General features: G+C 47.6%; 1 protein-coding gene across 1 annotated transcript in view; it reads right to left on the reverse strand.

The window, feature by feature from the left end:
- The window catches only part of LOC137371787 (disintegrin and metalloproteinase domain-containing protein 23-like), a 254,213-nt gene that overhangs the window by 48,420 nt on the left and 189,025 nt on the right, over positions 1 to 16,768 (reverse strand). Inside the window, exons 19-22 of the mRNA XM_068034660.1 lie at positions 15,327 to 15,377; positions 15,145 to 15,208; positions 9,228 to 9,333; positions 478 to 597 (exon numbers count right to left, since the gene is read on the reverse strand). Coding sequence (XP_067890761.1) covers positions 478 to 597; positions 9,228 to 9,333; positions 15,145 to 15,208; positions 15,327 to 15,377 — 341 coding nt within the window. The remainder of the gene's footprint in view (positions 1 to 477; positions 598 to 9,227; positions 9,334 to 15,144; positions 15,209 to 15,326; positions 15,378 to 16,768) is intronic.

Consider the following 16,768-nt stretch of genomic DNA (forward strand, 5'->3'; position numbering starts at 1 on the left):
AGTTGAGTCTGGAGATAACAAAAGCACGGAATAAGGATTCAGCAGCTGATGAGCTGAGGCAGGGGCGGAGACGGGTGCTGAATACATTAGACAAGGCTCATGATAATGAGTGTTGGCACATAGCAGAAATCTTGTCGGGGAAGAGAATGAAAAACTACACCTGCATTATATACTCACACATTTACATACACAATATACATGCAAATTTATAAACACATTAGATGGAGGCGCTCATATACACAAACATATGTAGATGCACACGCATGTATACATATCCTTACCGGGCACAAAAACTGCCACACTACAGCAACACAACACAAATAAGCCCAAGTTTCAAAGCTCAGCCATAAAGAAAACACAAAAAATAGCACAGCAGATTTTCAAATGCTCACTTTAACACCAATCTGGCCTATGCTCTCAAATGGAAAGCAATCCCGACAACGCGAAACTGGAAATGTCGGAATGTTGAGTTCTTACCTACAGTCCACCAGTTTCCCCTGGTGGTAGAAGGACGTGGGCGTGATCTCACCAAGGAGGCGGCCAATTCGCGGGACTCGGCTAATGCTGGTGCAGAGAAGGTAGCCGCAGAAGACATCACTGGCATAGAGAAGGTCAGAGGGCGAGCATGGAAAGGTGCAACAGAAGGAAAAGATAACAGTGGGACGAGAAAAGAAAGAGGGTTAGAAACACTGACAATTAATAAGACAACGTGATTGAGACTCTGACAACTGGAGGCACTTATACACTCGCATACATTGCGCTCCAGAAACAGCAACACACAAATAACACCACCTCTTGAAGCAAAGTTACTGCAGTTCGCTGACCCCGTCTGTTTGCATCCTGAGCCTCCATGTTATCCAGAGCTCCTAAGCAGACTAGTTCCCTAGGTGAATTGTTAGAAATAAAGGGAGAGGAAGCTGGACATTGAGGTTAATATCTGCAAACAAGAACGCCAGCACCATAAAGAAAAAACACCCCTGTAAACAATTGCTAAACACATTTACTCATGTAATGCAAGATCCCATTCCTGATTCATCGCTCCCTTTTAACAAACTATTAGAATGCTAAGACAAAATAAATACCAATATCCCCTCTCCTTGTAATTTGCTTCTACTCTTTCATGTTGCTTTAGAAAGCTAGGGGTTGAAATTGTCCTGAGCAATAGCGCAAGTTGGATGATGTTGTATCACCTCCCTGTTATACACTCGCCTGATACTCAACAACAAATTGTATTTTTGTAGTGCCTTTAATGTAATAAAATGTCCCAAGAGCTTCACAGGAGCATTATAAAACAAAATTTGACACTGAGCCACCTAAGGGGATATTCGGTCAGATGAGCAAAAGCTTGGTCAAAAAGGTATGTTTTAAGGAGTGTCTTAAAGAAGCAGAGTGGGGTGGAGAGGTTTTAGGGAGGGAATTCCAGGGCTTAGGGCCTCAGCAGCTGAAGGCACAGTCGCCAATGGTGCAGCGATTAAAATCAGGGATGCTCAAGAGGCTAGAATTGGAGGAGTGAAGATATCTTTGAGGGTTGTGGGGCTGGAGGAGGTTACAGAGATAGGGATGGGGTGAGGCCATGGAGGGACTTTAAAACAAGGATGGGAATTTTAAAACTGAGATGATGCTTAACCAGGAGCCAATGTAGGTCAGTGAGCACAGGGTGAATGGGATTTGGTGCAAGCAAGAGCGCAGACAGCAGAGTTTTGGATGACCTCAAGTTTACAGAGGGCAGACTGTGGGAGGTTGGCTGAGTTGTATTGAACTATTTAAGTTCTATTAGGCAGTTATATCAACGGTAGTGGGACCGAATATCGGGTGTACAATACATCAGGAGGCAGATACAATCTTATAATGTCATGCTGACGGCTTTGTGTATCTGCTGTAAGTTATCATAGCTGTTACTGGGATGTCCTCTCATCTGATCTTGCTGCTGTGTGTCGATCTGACACTGATAGCTTCCTCGGACCCAGACTGGCTTAGTAGCCAGGTTCAACTCTTTACCCAGACCAAACTCCATAAACAAACCACCTGCCAACAAATCCAAACCCATTTGCCACATCGACAAGCTGGACAAAAACTTTGCACTTTTTCAATCACTGTGGAACTGAGCGTCAACTTAAGAATTAATTTCATCTGTGATTCTCTTTATAGGCTGCTCACAGGAACACGCTGGTTTCTCACAGCACATTCTTGGAGCTCAGTTGTTATAGAATCATACAGCACAGAAGCAGGCCATTCGGGCTATTGCGTCTGTGTCAGTTCTTTGAAACAGCTATCCAATTAATCTCACCCCCCCCCCCACCCCCCAACTCCCCCACCCCTCTCCCCCACTTCCCCATAGCCCTGCAAATGTTTCCTTTTCAGGTATGTATTCAATTCCCTATTGAAAGTTACTATCTAGTCTGCTTCCTGCAGGCCGCCATTGCGGTCAACAGCGGGAGGGAGTCGGTGGCGCACAGGAGAGAAAAGGAGGCGGTGGGAGGGGAGGAGGCTTCAGAAACACCTGGTGTAGGCCGCAAGACCCGAATAAGAAGCTCCAAGTCCCACAGTGCTATTTACCGGCGCTTTTCCCCTGTGGGTCTGGGAGTTCCTGACTGATAACAATGTCCTGATCCTGTCCCCACATTACACATATTCAAGTTGGATGAGCTGGCGGTGGTGATGCAGGAGATGGAGAACTCCAGCCTTCCATCCACTCCACAGTGAGTGTGTTTGGATGTCCCTAACTAACAGGAATATCCCACTCCAAGATGGACGATGTTCTGGCTGTGATTCTGCATGGGGATCTCTCATTGTGTGAGTCTAATTGCCACCTCTCTGTCTTGCAGTTAGTCTGGGAACTCCTGACTGAGCAGACTGTCCTGTTCCTGTCCCCACATGAAACACCAGCAAGTTGGATGAGCGGTTGTATTGATGCAGGTGATCCCCCTCGCACCCCCTCCTCCCACCGGCATCCACCAATCCCCGAGTAGGGGCCCTAACAACCCCACTGCCTTGTGGGTGTCTCGGGAGAGACCAAGGCTAAGGGAGTAAACCCTAACAGAAAATCCAGAGCAGAACCCCATAGGCGGTCATGTGTCACCTTTGGCATGTTTCCGGCAGTTCCTGCAGCCATACCGGTGCCAAACGTCGTGCTCTGCACTCCTTTGGACCCCACAAGGAAGGCCGAGAGGGGGGTTTTGATGCTTGGGCAACTCACAATCCGCCTAGGCATGCGCCATGGAGAGGTCACTCCATAGTCGCCTCACAGCAACCAAAACAACACGGAAGACAGCAGTTACGGGTTATAAGTCCAACTCAATTGGCGTAGAGATTGGGCGCCACGGGTTGCCTTTGTCGGTGGGAGAGGTCATCGCATCTCACTGGACAGCTACCGCCCGCCTCAAACTGGGCAGCCCCCGGTCAATAAGGTTCTGTCCCGCCACGGTCCACCTGCTTCAATGGGTGCTTGGAGCTCAGGGTCATTGCCCGAAAAGCGGACTGCAACACCACACCAAACAGCACGTCAAAAAAAGGAAAGAAGGTACCAACCCTTCGTTTTGCAAGCTGGAACGTCAGAACTATGTGTCCTGGCCTGTCGGATTCTTTGTGCAGCGCTTCTGGCTGCTTTACCTGAAGCAGAGGGCGGCACAGTGGCGCAGTGGTTAGCACCGCAGCCTCACAGCTCCAGCGATCCGGGTTCAATTCTGGGTACCGCCTGTGTGGAGTTTGCAAGTTCTCCCTGTGTCTGCGTGAGTTTTCGCCGGGTGCTCCGGTTTCCTCCCACAGCCAAAAACTTGCAGGTTGGTAGGTAAGTTGGCCATTATAAATTGCCCCTAGTTTAGGTAGGTGGTAGGAAAATATAGGGATAGGTGGGGATGTGGCAGGAATATGGGATTAGTGTAGGATTAGTATAAATGGGTGGTTGATGGTCGGCACAGACTCGGTGGGCTGAAGGGCCTGTTTCAGTGCTGTATCTCTAAATAAATAAAATAAATAAATCAACGATTCTCGGAAGACCGCCATCATTAACAACGAGCTCAGTAGACTCAATGTGGACATTGCAGCACTTCAGGAGACACGCCTCCCTGCGAGCGGATCTCTAACAGAGCAAGACTACACCTTCTTCTGGCAGGTTAGGGATCCTGAAGAACCAAGACAGCATGGAGTGGGCTTTGCCATCAGAAACTCTTTGCTCAGCATAACAGAGCCACCTTCAAATGGCTCAGAACGCATACTGTCCATCCGACTGTTTACCGCCTCTGGTCCAGTACACCTACTCAGCATCTATGCTCCAACACTCTGCTCCCCCCCTGAAGTTAAAGACCAGTTCTACGAGGAACTCCATAATATCATTAGTAGCATCCCCAATACCGAACATCTGCTCCTGCTGGGGGACTTTAATGCCAGGGTTGGGGCCAACCATGACTCATGGCCCTCCTGCCTGGGCTCTATGGCATTGGAAGGATGAATGAGAATGGACAGAGACTGCTTGAGTTGTGTACCTATCATAACCTCTGCATCACCAACTCGTTTTTTTTTTAGAGATACAGCACTGAAACAGGCCCTTCGGCCCACCGAGTCTGTGCCGACCATCAACCACCCATTTCTACTAATCCTACATATTCCTACCACATCCCACCTGTCCCTATATTTCCCTACCACCTACCTATACTAGGAGCAATTTGTAATGGCCAATTTACCTATCAACCTGCAAGTCTTTAGGCATGTGGGAGGAAACCCATGCAGACACAGGGAGAACTTGCAAACTCCACACAGGCAGTACCCAGAATTGAACCCGGGTGGCTGGAGCTGTGAGGCTGCGGTGCTAACCACTGCGCCACTGTGCCGTTCTTTCATACCAAACCCTGTCACCAGGTTTCTTGGAGGCACCCAAGATCACGTCGTTGGCACCAGCTGCACCTCATCGTCACAAGATGAGCCTCGAGAAACAGCGTTCAAATCACACGCAGCTTCCACAGTGTGGACTGCGACACCGACCACTCCCTGGTGTGCAGCAATGTTAGACTCAAACCAAAGAAGCTGCATCACTCCAAGCAGAAGGGCCGCCCGCGCATCAACACGAGCAGAATTTCTTGTCCACAGCTGTTACATAAATTTCTAAATTCACTTGAAAATGCCCTTCAAAACACTCCTATAGGGGATGCAGAGACCAAGTGGGCCCACATAAGAGACGCCATCTATAACTCAGCTATAACCACCTATGGCAAACGTGTGAAGCAGAATGCAATCTCATTTTGAAGAGCTGGAACCTGTCATAGCCGCTAAGCTCATTGCACTGTTGAACTACAAGAAAGCCCCCAGCGAGTTAACATCCGTTGCACTTAAAGCAGCCAGAAGTACTGCACAAAGAACAGCCAGGCGTTGCGCTAATGACTACTGGCAACACCTATGCAGTCATATTCAGCTGGCCTCAGACACCGGAAACATCAGAGGAATGTATGATAGCATTCAGAGAGCTTTTGGGCCAACCATCAAGAAGATCGCCCCCCTCAAATCTAAATCAGGGGACACAATCACTGACCAACGCAAGCAAATGGACCGCTGGGTGGAGCACTACCTAGAACTGTACTCCAGGGAAAATATTGTCACTGAAACCGCCCTCAATGCAGCCCAGTCTCTGCCAGTCATGGATGAGCTGGACGTACAGCCAACAAAATCGGAACTCAGTGATGCCATTGATTCTCTAGCCAGCAGAAAAGCCCCTGGGAAGGACGGCATTACCCTGAAATAATCAAGAGCGCTAAGCCTGCTATACTCTCAGCATTCTACGAACTGCTTTGCCTGAGCTGGGATGAAGGAGCAGTACCACAGGACATGCGCGATGCCAATATCATCACCCTCTGTAAGAACAAAGGTGACCGTGGTGACTGCAACAACTACCATGGAATCTCCCTGCTCAGCATAGTGGGGAAAGTCTTCGCTCGAGTCGCTTTAAACAGACTCCAGAAGCTGGCCAAGCGTGTCTACCCTGAGGCACAGTGTGGCTTTCGAGCAGAGAGATCGACCATTGACATGCTGTTCTCCCTTCGTCAGCTACAGGAGAAATGCCACGAACAACAGATGCCCCTCTACGTTGCTTTCATTGATCTCACAAAAGCCTTTGACCTTGTCAGCAGACGTGGTCTCTTCAGACTACTAGAAAAGATCGGATGTCCACCAAAGCTACTAAGTATCATCACCTCATTCCATGACAATATGAAAGGCACAATTCAGCATAGTGGCGCGTCCTCAGGCTCCTTTCCTATCCTGAGTGGCGTGAAACAGGGATGTGTTCTTGCACCCACACTGTTTGGGATCTTCTTCTCCCTGCTGCTCTCACATGCGTTCAAGTCTTCAGAAGAAGGAATTTTCCTCCATACAAGATCAGGTGGCAGGTTGTTCAACCTTGCCTGTCTAAAAGCGAAGACCAAAGTACGGAAAGTCCTCATCAGGGAACTCCTCTTTGCTGACGATGCTGCATTAACATCTCACACTGAAGAGTGTCTGCAGAATCTCATCGACAGGTTTGCGGCTGCCTGCAACGAATTTGGCCGAACCATCAGCCTCAAGAAAACGAACATCATGGGACAGGACGTCAGAAATGCTCCATCCATCAATATCGGCGACCACGCTCTGGAAGTGGTTCAAGAGTTCACCTACCTAGGCTCAACTATCACCAGTAACCTGTCTCTCGATGCAGAAATCAACAAGCGCATGGGAAAGGCTTCCACTGCTATGTCCAGACTGGCCAAGAGAGTGTGGGGAAATGGCGCACTGACATGGAACATAAAAGTCCGAGTGTATCAAGCCTGTGTCCTCAGTACCGTGATGGAATGAACAGCACAGGCGGCACAGTGGCGCAGTGGTTAGCACCGCAGCCTCACAACTCCAGCGACCCGGGTTCAATACTGCCTGTGTGGAGTTTGCAAGTTCTCCCTGTGTCTGCGTGGGTTTCCTCCGGGTGCTCCGGTTTCCCCCCACATGCCAAAGACTTGCAGGTTGGTAGGTTAATTGGCCATTATAAATTCCCCCTAGTATAGGTAGGTGGTAGGGAAATATAGTGACAGGTGGGGATGTGGTAGGAATATGGAATTAGCGTAGGATTAGTAGAAATGGGTGGTTGATGGTCAGCACAGACTTGGTGGGCCGAAGGGCCTGTTTCAGTGCTGTATCTCTAAACTAAAATAAACTAAACTAAACATAAGGGTACAGGTGATCACTATACTAAAGAGGCCCTCCAGATTTTGTGGCCCACGAGAGAAAGGTTGGAAGGGAATCCCACCATTAAACGGAGGGTCCAGCAGGGGCCAATAACCAATTCTCCACAACCTTAGAAGGTTGTAGGTCAGAGGCTGGGAATTCTGTGGCAAGTAACTCACCTCCTGACTCCCCACAGCCTGTCCACCATCACAAGGCACAAGTCAGGAGTGTGATGAAAATCTCTCCACTTGCCTGGATGAGTGCGGCTCCAACCACACTCAAGAAGCTCCACACAATCCAGCACAAAGCAGCCTGCTTGATCGGCACCTCATCCACCACTTTAAACATTCACTCCCTTCACCACCGACACACAGTGGCAGCAGTGTGTACCATCTACAAGATGCACTGCAGCAACTCACCAAGGCTCCTTCAACAGCACCTTCCAAATCCGCGACCACTTCCACCTAGAAGGACAAGGGCAGCAGACGCATGGGAACACCACCACCTGCAAGTTCCCCTCCAAGCCACACACCATCCTAACTCGGAAATATATCGATATTCTTTCACTGTTGCTGGACCAAAGCTCCCTTCCTAACAGAACTGTGGGTGTACCTACACCACAAGGACTGCAGAGGTTCAAAAAGGCAGCTCACCACCACCTTCTCAAGGGCAATTAGGGATGGGCAATAAATGCTGGCCTGGCCAGTGACGCCCACATCCCATGAAAGAATAAAAAATTCAAGTTATAAATAGATACATAAATATATAAAGGTATGGAAATATATTTGGGTATAGCTATAAAGGGTACAAGTATTACTTTGATAGAAATGCAATTATAGAAGGTTGCAAGTGTTGATTATGGTTCCCTAAATCGTTTTATTTCAAGGTAATGTGAAGCTGAGTTTAACCAGTTATGTTGCTGGGATTGACATGCAGCAGGCAGGCTGGTTGTAGAACGATTACAGGAGGTCAGAAACGGAAGAGCTGCTTACTGGGAGCTGGGAAAGATTGTTCACTCATACTTAAGCACAAATTAAACTGACTACCTTGAAGCATCCGCTCTACCAGTCCCTCTTTAGCCACCGTCTGCCTGGTGAGGCAAACACAAAGCAGCCCCATGGCATCACGACTAATCGGTACCACCCCTCCAGTCAGGGTAGAAAATCAAGTAAGGATGGTACAAGCACAACCCTGCCGAATAGCTGGTCGGGTTTCTAGCTTAAAACTCTTCTCACCACCACCCCTGCCTCCCCACCCACCCAATAAGATCTTTTCACTTATTTAAATTAGTGGGGCAGGCTAACGGGACTGAAAAAGAAAACCTTCCTTGATTTAATTGACAGTCAGTTCAACAGGTGGAACAATTCCTCCCCTATTCTTGCCTACACTTGGGCTAAGTGCCTTGTTATCACTGATCTGCTCAGCAACTTGGCTTTTCTACTGATGCCAGATCTTGCCATGGCAAACTGCAGTCCTGGAGCAGCAAGTCTTACATATGTGCCAAGTGTCCGACGACCCCGGAATACGGTGCTGTGACCAGATTACTCACTCTACTCGTTCTGGCCTGAAATTCTGTTTCTCGCTCCTGCCAGGTCTGCTGAGTATATCCAGCAATTTCTGTTTTTATTTCACTCACTGTAACTGGTGGGGTGTGCTCACCGACAGGGGTGTATGTCACCGGAAAAACGCGGCCTCACAAACATCCTCATGAAGAGTGACGCCAGAAGGCCCTGTGTGGAGCATGCAGCCTTGCTAGATGGCCATGCAGGTCACATGATCAGCCCTACTGAATTGGAGTCCAATCCCCAATCCATGCTGCCATCTTGGAAGGCACCACACTGGGGACCAAACCCCACAAAACTATCGTCAAAATGAGATGATGCAAAAACACATGATGCAATTACTGCATTTATATTCACTGCAGCTATGGCTGCAGAGGCCAGTCTGCAGATTAATCCAGCATCTCAGAGATTCCCCTTCCAGCAGTGGCATTGACTGAACTCACAGAGACCGAACGCCCTCTTCATTATTAACCGGTCAATACCTACTGTTTACTGCACTGCAGCCACTTATCGCCATCCTTCCCACAGTTCCCTTTCTCGGTACCTTCAGTGTTCAGCTTCTCGTAGCAGAACTTGTCTGAGCCCCTGGCCTCTGTGGATGAGAAAAGCTGTCAAAAAGCATATATACCACATATTTATATTTACAGTCATTATGGCACAGAAGGTGGCCATTCGGCCTATCAAGTCCATGTCAGCTCTCCGTAGAGCAATCCAGTCAGTCCCATTCTCCCAATCTATCCCTGTAGCCCTGCAAGTTTATTTCACTCAAGTGTCCACCCAATTTCCTTTTGAAATCATTCATCATCTCTGCTTTCACCACCCTCGTAGGCAAAGAATTCCAGGTCATTACCACTTGCTGTGTATAGAAAGTTCTTCCTCACATTCCTCCCTGTGTCGCTTGCCCAAAACCTTAAATTTGTATCTCCCAGTCCTTGTACCATCAGTTATACCAAAATCCATATATATCGGTGCCCGAATAGTTTTAGCTGTACAGTTCCGATCTAATCAGATGGTGTCCTCAAAGTATGAATAGAGGAAGGAACATAGGAACAGGAGCAGACCACTCAGCCCCTTGAGTCCCTTCCACCATTCAATAGGATCATGGCTGATCTGTATCTCAACTCCATTTACCCACCTTGGTTCTGTAACCATTAATACCCTTATCCAACAAAAATCTATCAATCTCAGCTTTAGAATTTTCAAATGGTCCCCAGCATCAACAGTTTTTGGGGAGAGAGTTCCAGATCCCCACGACCCTTTGTGTGCAGAAATGCTTCCTGACATCACCCCTGAACGGCCTGGCTCTAAATTTAAGGTTACGCCTCCTTGTTCTGGACTCCCCAACAGAGGAAACAGTTTCTCTCCGTCTACCCGATCAAATCTTATAATCTTAAACACCTCAACTAGAGCACCTCTTAAACTTGTAGTCAAGGGAATACAAGCCTAGTCTGTGCAACCTGTCCACATAATTAACCCTTTTGACCCCAGTATCATTCTGGTGAATCTGTGCTGTACCCTCTCTATGGCCAATATATTCTTCCTGAGGTATGGTGCCCAGAACTGAATGCAGTGCTCCAGATGGGATTTAACCAGAGCTTTATACAATTGTAACATAACTTCCCTTAGATAAAGGCTAACATTCCACAAGCCTTAATTCCTGACTGTGTTATTTTTAGTGCAGTGATTAACGCACCCACATCAAACTCCAGCAGGTAAGTGTGGCAGTAGACACAAACACGACTGACACTCCATTTGATCAGACGCCCAGCATCACCACTCAGGAGAGCTCATTCACTACCATAATGTGTCGGCTAATTTGATCCTGAGTTGAGCTTCCGACCCCATATCCATTACCAAGACCGCTTACTACTCCTACCTCCATAACATCACCCATCTCTGCCCCTGCCTCAGCTTGTCTGTTGATGAAATCTTCATTCATGTCTTTGTTACCTCCTGACTCGACTGTTGCAATGTTCTCCTGGTAGGCCTCTCACCTACCAACTTGAGCTCATCCAAAACACTGCTGCCCCTATCTGAACTCACACCAAGTCCCATTCACCTATCACCCCTGTACTTGCTGACCTACGTTGGCTCCCAGTCTGGTCACACCTCCATTTTAAAATTCCCATCCTTCAAAAGCATCTGTCTCTCTCTCCCCCTTTAGGACACTCCTTAAAACCTACCTCTTTGGCCACCTGTCCTAATATCTCCTTATGTAGCTCGATGTCTCATCTTGTATGATAATGCTCCTCCCAAAATGCCTTTTATGTTATAGGTGCCATATAAAGGCAAGTTGCTGTTGTTGGTGTCCTGTAAATGTTACAAGGTGCACTGCATGCTACAGCAGTCATTGTGCCCTGTGGCAACAGTGTATGACATGCCATATCGGCCAGGCCAGCCATTGAACACTTCTCCCAAATTTCCTTTCCATCAGAAAGGTGTTTAAAGAGCTGCCAAGCCAATATCACATGTTTTACACCAGGAATATACAACTTTTTTGCGTGAGGGGCCACGTTACAATTTTTGTCCTACATAATGGGCCAGTGAGCAAATTTTAGAAAAATAAAGGCTTTTCTTACTATAATCAAAACAACAAAAAATGTGCATTTTTATGAAAAAGCTTGAAATGAGAAGACTAATATATTAACTTACTTTCTCGTCACTATGTTGAACGCTGCTTTAGTGAGATACCTGGTATTGTTTTTGTTTGCACAAGTAGTCAATGTCTGTCCATACACTTGATGTAGCAATGTGCAGTATTCAGATAGATCTGCATCTGTCAGGAGATATCTTGGTCTCTCTCTCTGCGCTCTCTGTGTCCATCCCTCTCCTCTCTCTGTGTCCATCACTCTTCCTCCTCTCTCTCTCTCCTTGTGTCCCTCTCTTTCCCCCACCTCTCTCTCCCTTCTGTATCCATCCCTCTCTCCCCTCTGTGTCCATCTCTCTCCCTCTCTCAATCCCCACTGTGTCCATCTCTTTCTCTCTCTCTCTCACTCGCTCTCCCCCACTTTGTGTTCCTCTCTCTCCCAGTGTCCCTCTCTCTCTTCACCTCTCTCTCCCCCGTGTCACTCTCTCCTCCCCCTCTCCCCCCCGCTGTGTCCCTCTCTCCCCCTCTATCTCTCCCCCCATGTGCCCCCCCACTCCTCTCTCCATCTATCTTTCTCCCCATTTCCGCCCTCTCTTTCACCTCCTCCTCTCTGTCTATCTGTCTCTCACCCTTCTCTCTCACCCTTTGTACCCCCTCTCTCCCCCTCCCAGAGTCTATCTCTCTCTCCCTGTCTCTTCCTCTCTCGTCCCCTCGTCTCTCCCTGCCTCTCTGTGTCTATCTCTCTCCCCCCACCTCTCCTCCTGTATCCCTCCTCCCTCACCCCCTCCTCTTACCCCCTCCTCTCTGTATCTATCTCTCTCCCACCTCTCACCCTCTCTCTACTCCCCGGGCCGGTGCTTGTTTAAAGGGCTGCCTGAATCTCTCTCTCTCTGTTCCCTCAGCGCCACTCTGCCCTGCACCTCTGGCTGAGTGCTGGCCTGTTTCCTGCTCTCCCCTCAGCCTTTCTCTCCTTCTTCCCTGCAGCAGCCATTCCCAATCACTCGCTCACTCCCTGAACCACCAGAAAACAACAGGGATGGTCGATCCCAGCGTGCCTGCGCCGCGAACCACCAATCAGCGCTCACCCCACCGCCAGTCACAGACAGTGAGCAATCACAGACAGGCATCTGCCATCCATCAGACATAGGTCCAGCCAAACCCCTCTGCCTGACGTACACCTTAACAGGAGAGCTGTCAATCAAAGCCAAACTACGCCCCTCCTCCAATAGCTATTGGTTAGTCCCAGAGATCCTGCCATCAATCAAAGCTGAGCCACCGGCAGCCCCGTCAGTCACACAGGATTGTGAGCTGGATCGAAACCTTTGGCAGGCCAGATTCTGGCCCAAGGGCCGTACGTTGGACAATTCTATTTATACCATCCCTCAAAGTCCCAATGACCTCCTGTAAATGTAGAGGTCCTGTTGATGAGTTAATTAAAATAGCATGCAGATGCATTTCAGGACATTGGCACTGAGGGATGCTACCAGGAAAAAAGGGCCTGGTCTCAGTGATCAAGGGATATGGGGAGAAAGCGGGAACAGGGTACTGAATCAGACGTTCAGCCATGATCTTTTTTGAATGGCAGAACAGGCCCAAAGGGCCAAATGGCCTACTACCGTTCCCCCTTTATCTATGTTTCTCTGATGCCAATTTGTTGATTCAAGTGGAAACCTGTCAATGTTCAAGTGCTTCAATCACCTTAGGCTTTGAAAGCTACTCTTGTTTTATATTTCCCAGTGTCCCTTTTTAAAAATCTGTATTAGATAAGACAGTGACAGTTTTAATAACCCCACTGGAGGCTGATACAGATCCTGAGACAAAATCAAAACTTCTGCTGCTGAGGTAGCATCTTCCAATCGACAAACCTCAATGACAACCCCCCCAACCCCCAATTCCGAGGTAGTTCAGGTAGTGAGTATGGCATTGTCTATCCCCTCACTGTGGCTAATAACAAGAAACAGTTGCACACTTTCAATCTCCTGAAGAAGTCCTTGGTATGTGAGTATAACTAGTACCTACATCTCATATACACGGCATGTAGGGGGCAATGTTTTATTATCTCATTTTAATTTAGATTACTAACCGGACCTTTCAATGTTCCTGAACTTGTTTTGGAGGTAAGGGATATATGACAATATCCAATAATATCGTGACATAAGGGCAATAGGGATATATGACAATATGCTACATAAATCCAAAAGGTTCTGGTGGGAGTTATGCTATATTCCAAACAAGAGCGGACAAGCTCCCAAGTCCTTGGATCAGAAAAAAGTCCTTCTTGGGAGAAGTACTTCTTTCAAAGTAAGCAAGGCCATACTCAGAATACAGCATAACAGAGACAGTCTTAAATAGTGTCGTCCTAGTTCAATTTAAAAGACCTCTTTTTATCACAAGGAACGAGCCCAGAATTCGCAGAATGGTAAAAAAACTTACAGCGGTACAGTTCTAACTGCTTATAGCAGACCGTGATTTGCCGCAATACACAATGTCCGGTATAATGTGGTAGCACAATTACAGCACTGTACTTGTTGCCAGGGCTTGAAAATTGCAACTATGAGGAAAGATTGGATAGGCTAGGGTGGGTGACTTAACTGAGGTGTACAAAATTATGAGGGGCCTAGATAGAATAGACAGGAAGGACCTGCTTCCCCTAGTGGAGAGGTCAATTACCAGGGAGCACAGATTTAAGGCGACTGGTAGAAGAATTAGAGGGGACATGAGGAAAAACTTTTCCACCCAGAGGGTGGTGGGTGTCTGGAATTCACTGCCCAGATCAGTGGTGGAGGCAGAAATCCACAACTCATTTAAAAGGTACCTGGACATGCAGCTGAAGTGCTGTAACCTGCAAGGCTACGGACCAGCTGCTGGAAGGTGGGATTAGATTGGGCAGCTAGTTTTTTCAGCTGGCACAGACACGATGGGCTGAATGGCCTCCTTCTGCGCCATAATTTTTCTATGGTTCTATGGTACTTTATAACAAGAATGTTCCTTCTGTGTTGTGAGCTTTTGTCTCCAGCTCAACTTTAACTTGTAGCTTTATTTAAACTAGTCAGTATTTAATTAAAACTGTAAGCCCACTTAGAGGCATTAGAAAAGGTTCAAGCACACAAAAGGAAACAGAATATTGATGAGGTGCTATTTACTTCTTTATGTTTGTTTTTGCATTCAGTGCACCTAAAAAAGGTGGGAAAACAGCTTCTGCCCAAAATAAATGAAGCATGTAAAACGCTACAACTGGCAATACTGAACCTGGCATTCACATAAAAAAAAAAGCAGCAACTTGCATTTATATAGTGCCTTTAATGCAATAAAATGTCTCAAGGCACTTCACAGGTGTGTCATAAAGCAAAATGTAACACCGAGCTACGATCAAAAGCTTGGTCATAGAGGTAGGTTTTAAAGAGCGTCTTAAAGGGGGAAAGCAAGGTGGAGAGGCAGAGAGATCTAGGAAGGGAATGCCAGAGCTTAGAGCCCAGGCAGCTGAAGGCATGGCTGCCAACAGTGGAGCAAATAAAATTGAGAATCTCAAGAAGCCAGCATTTAGAAGAGTGCAGATATTTCAGAGCGTTGTGGGTCTGCAGGAGCTTACAGAGATAGGGAGGGGGAGAGTCTGTGGAGGGAATTGAAAACAAGAATGAGGATTTTAAAATCAAGGCGTCGCTTGACCAGGAGCCGATGTAGGTCAGCGAGCACAGGGGTGATTGTTTTTTTGGCCGATATAAGGGTCTTCCAATTTTGAAGGTGAACGTCTTACAGCGGTGCTGGTGACTGTACTCGAGTTCTGAATAATGACAGTACTGAAGGTGGTTCACTTACTTGAGCCCCAGATCAGTTTGCACTGGTTGTCCCTAGTTTTGCACTCTCCACTGAAGCATCGGCCCTGCAAGGTGAGAAAGGTCCATGGTTCACTTTGCCTGTGGGCCACTGAGGACAACAGATGAATCTTGTTCCATAGAACATGCCAACAGTAGCCTGAAAGAAGGCCAAACTGCACCTACCTGGTTGAAGTCACAGTTATATCCATCCTGCTTATGAAGGTTGGGTGGACACTGGAAAAAAAAACATATAATTAACAAAAATAAAATCAATAATTCAGGAGGAGTGAATACCTAGCCTCCTTAAGAGACCCTGGTCGAATGTTATTCCTTCTGCAATGCCACAGAATGATGTTAATGTCACAACATAGCGTCTAACTGTTTAATATTAGGGGAAATAAATGGATGGACAAACTCTGTACCAGAACTCCTGACATGTGCTCGCATGGCAACGCTCCAAGTTAGGAACTTGAGTCTGTAAAAGTTATCCTCTTGTGCGAAAAAAATTTCGCCAATAGGCTTCGGAAGGTAGACTTAATATCATGAATCAATGATTGCTTCTAAAAACACCTCCTAAACTGGGTAATTTTGTGATAATAATAGGGTACAAAATTGCTGGTGACTTTTTTTTTTGAAGAAGTCTCGGGCTTTGTGCCTCGCTGGTAAGGCTGGCATTTTTTGCCCGGTTAACCTGAGGAGCAGGCGGTTGGCCGCCTCCTCGCACTGCTGCAGCCCATGGGGTGAATGTACTCCTGTAATGCTCTCTTTTTTTTAAAGATGGTTTAATAGAGCTGAGTAGCTTGCTAAGCCACTTCAGAGGACAGTTAGAAGTCATGCACGTAGGTGAGAGAATGGAGTCACATGTAGGCCAGGCCAGGGAAGGTCGGCAGGTGTCCTTCCATAATGCTAGTATCAAGCTGCTCTCTTCCTCTATCTTAACACAGAGGTTTACCCAAAGGGCTAACATGTCTACTAAGACAGAACGAGGAATCCAATATTAGGGTAAAATACTACAAATGTTGGATATCTGAAAACAAAAGAAGCAGGAAAATGCTGGAAACACTCAGCCAGTCAGGCAGCATCAGTAGAGAGAGAAACAGAGTTAATGGGCAGGATTTTGCATTTTGGGGCAGGACCCAGATGCTGGGGTCAGATGTGGGTCCCGACCCCGCACTGTGTCGGGAGCTGCAACCCGACATTGAATTTGCCTGGTTTGGCCAATCAGTGGCCAGAGGGTGCACTCGCCGTCCAATTAAGGATGGCTCTCCAAACTGGAGGGCCAATAGGAGGCCGTCGAGCACAGAAGGAGTGGCAGTCTGCCATGCAAGTTAAGGGAAGGAGAGGATGCCTCCACCTTGAGGCACCTTCTCAGCACTTTTAAAGCTTTTTAAAAAATGGCCACAGCTGCCATGCCACCACTGCAGCCGCATCTGAGGCCAGGTAGGCAAGTGGGGGCCTCAAAGTCAGCCAGGAGCCTCCAGGCAGATGACATGCTCCTGAATCTGCAGGGAGGCCCGCAGGCCAACTAGAAAATTCCAGTCTTCTAATTATCTTAACAAGCTACCCGCCACTTGTGGGCAGGTAGCCATTCCACCCCCGATCTGGCATGCAGGAAAATGGCCTGG

This window comes from Heterodontus francisci, chromosome 7, assembly GCF_036365525.1.
Source record: "Heterodontus francisci isolate sHetFra1 chromosome 7, sHetFra1.hap1, whole genome shotgun sequence".
In the NCBI taxonomy this organism is placed as follows: domain Eukaryota; kingdom Metazoa; phylum Chordata; class Chondrichthyes; order Heterodontiformes; family Heterodontidae; genus Heterodontus; species Heterodontus francisci.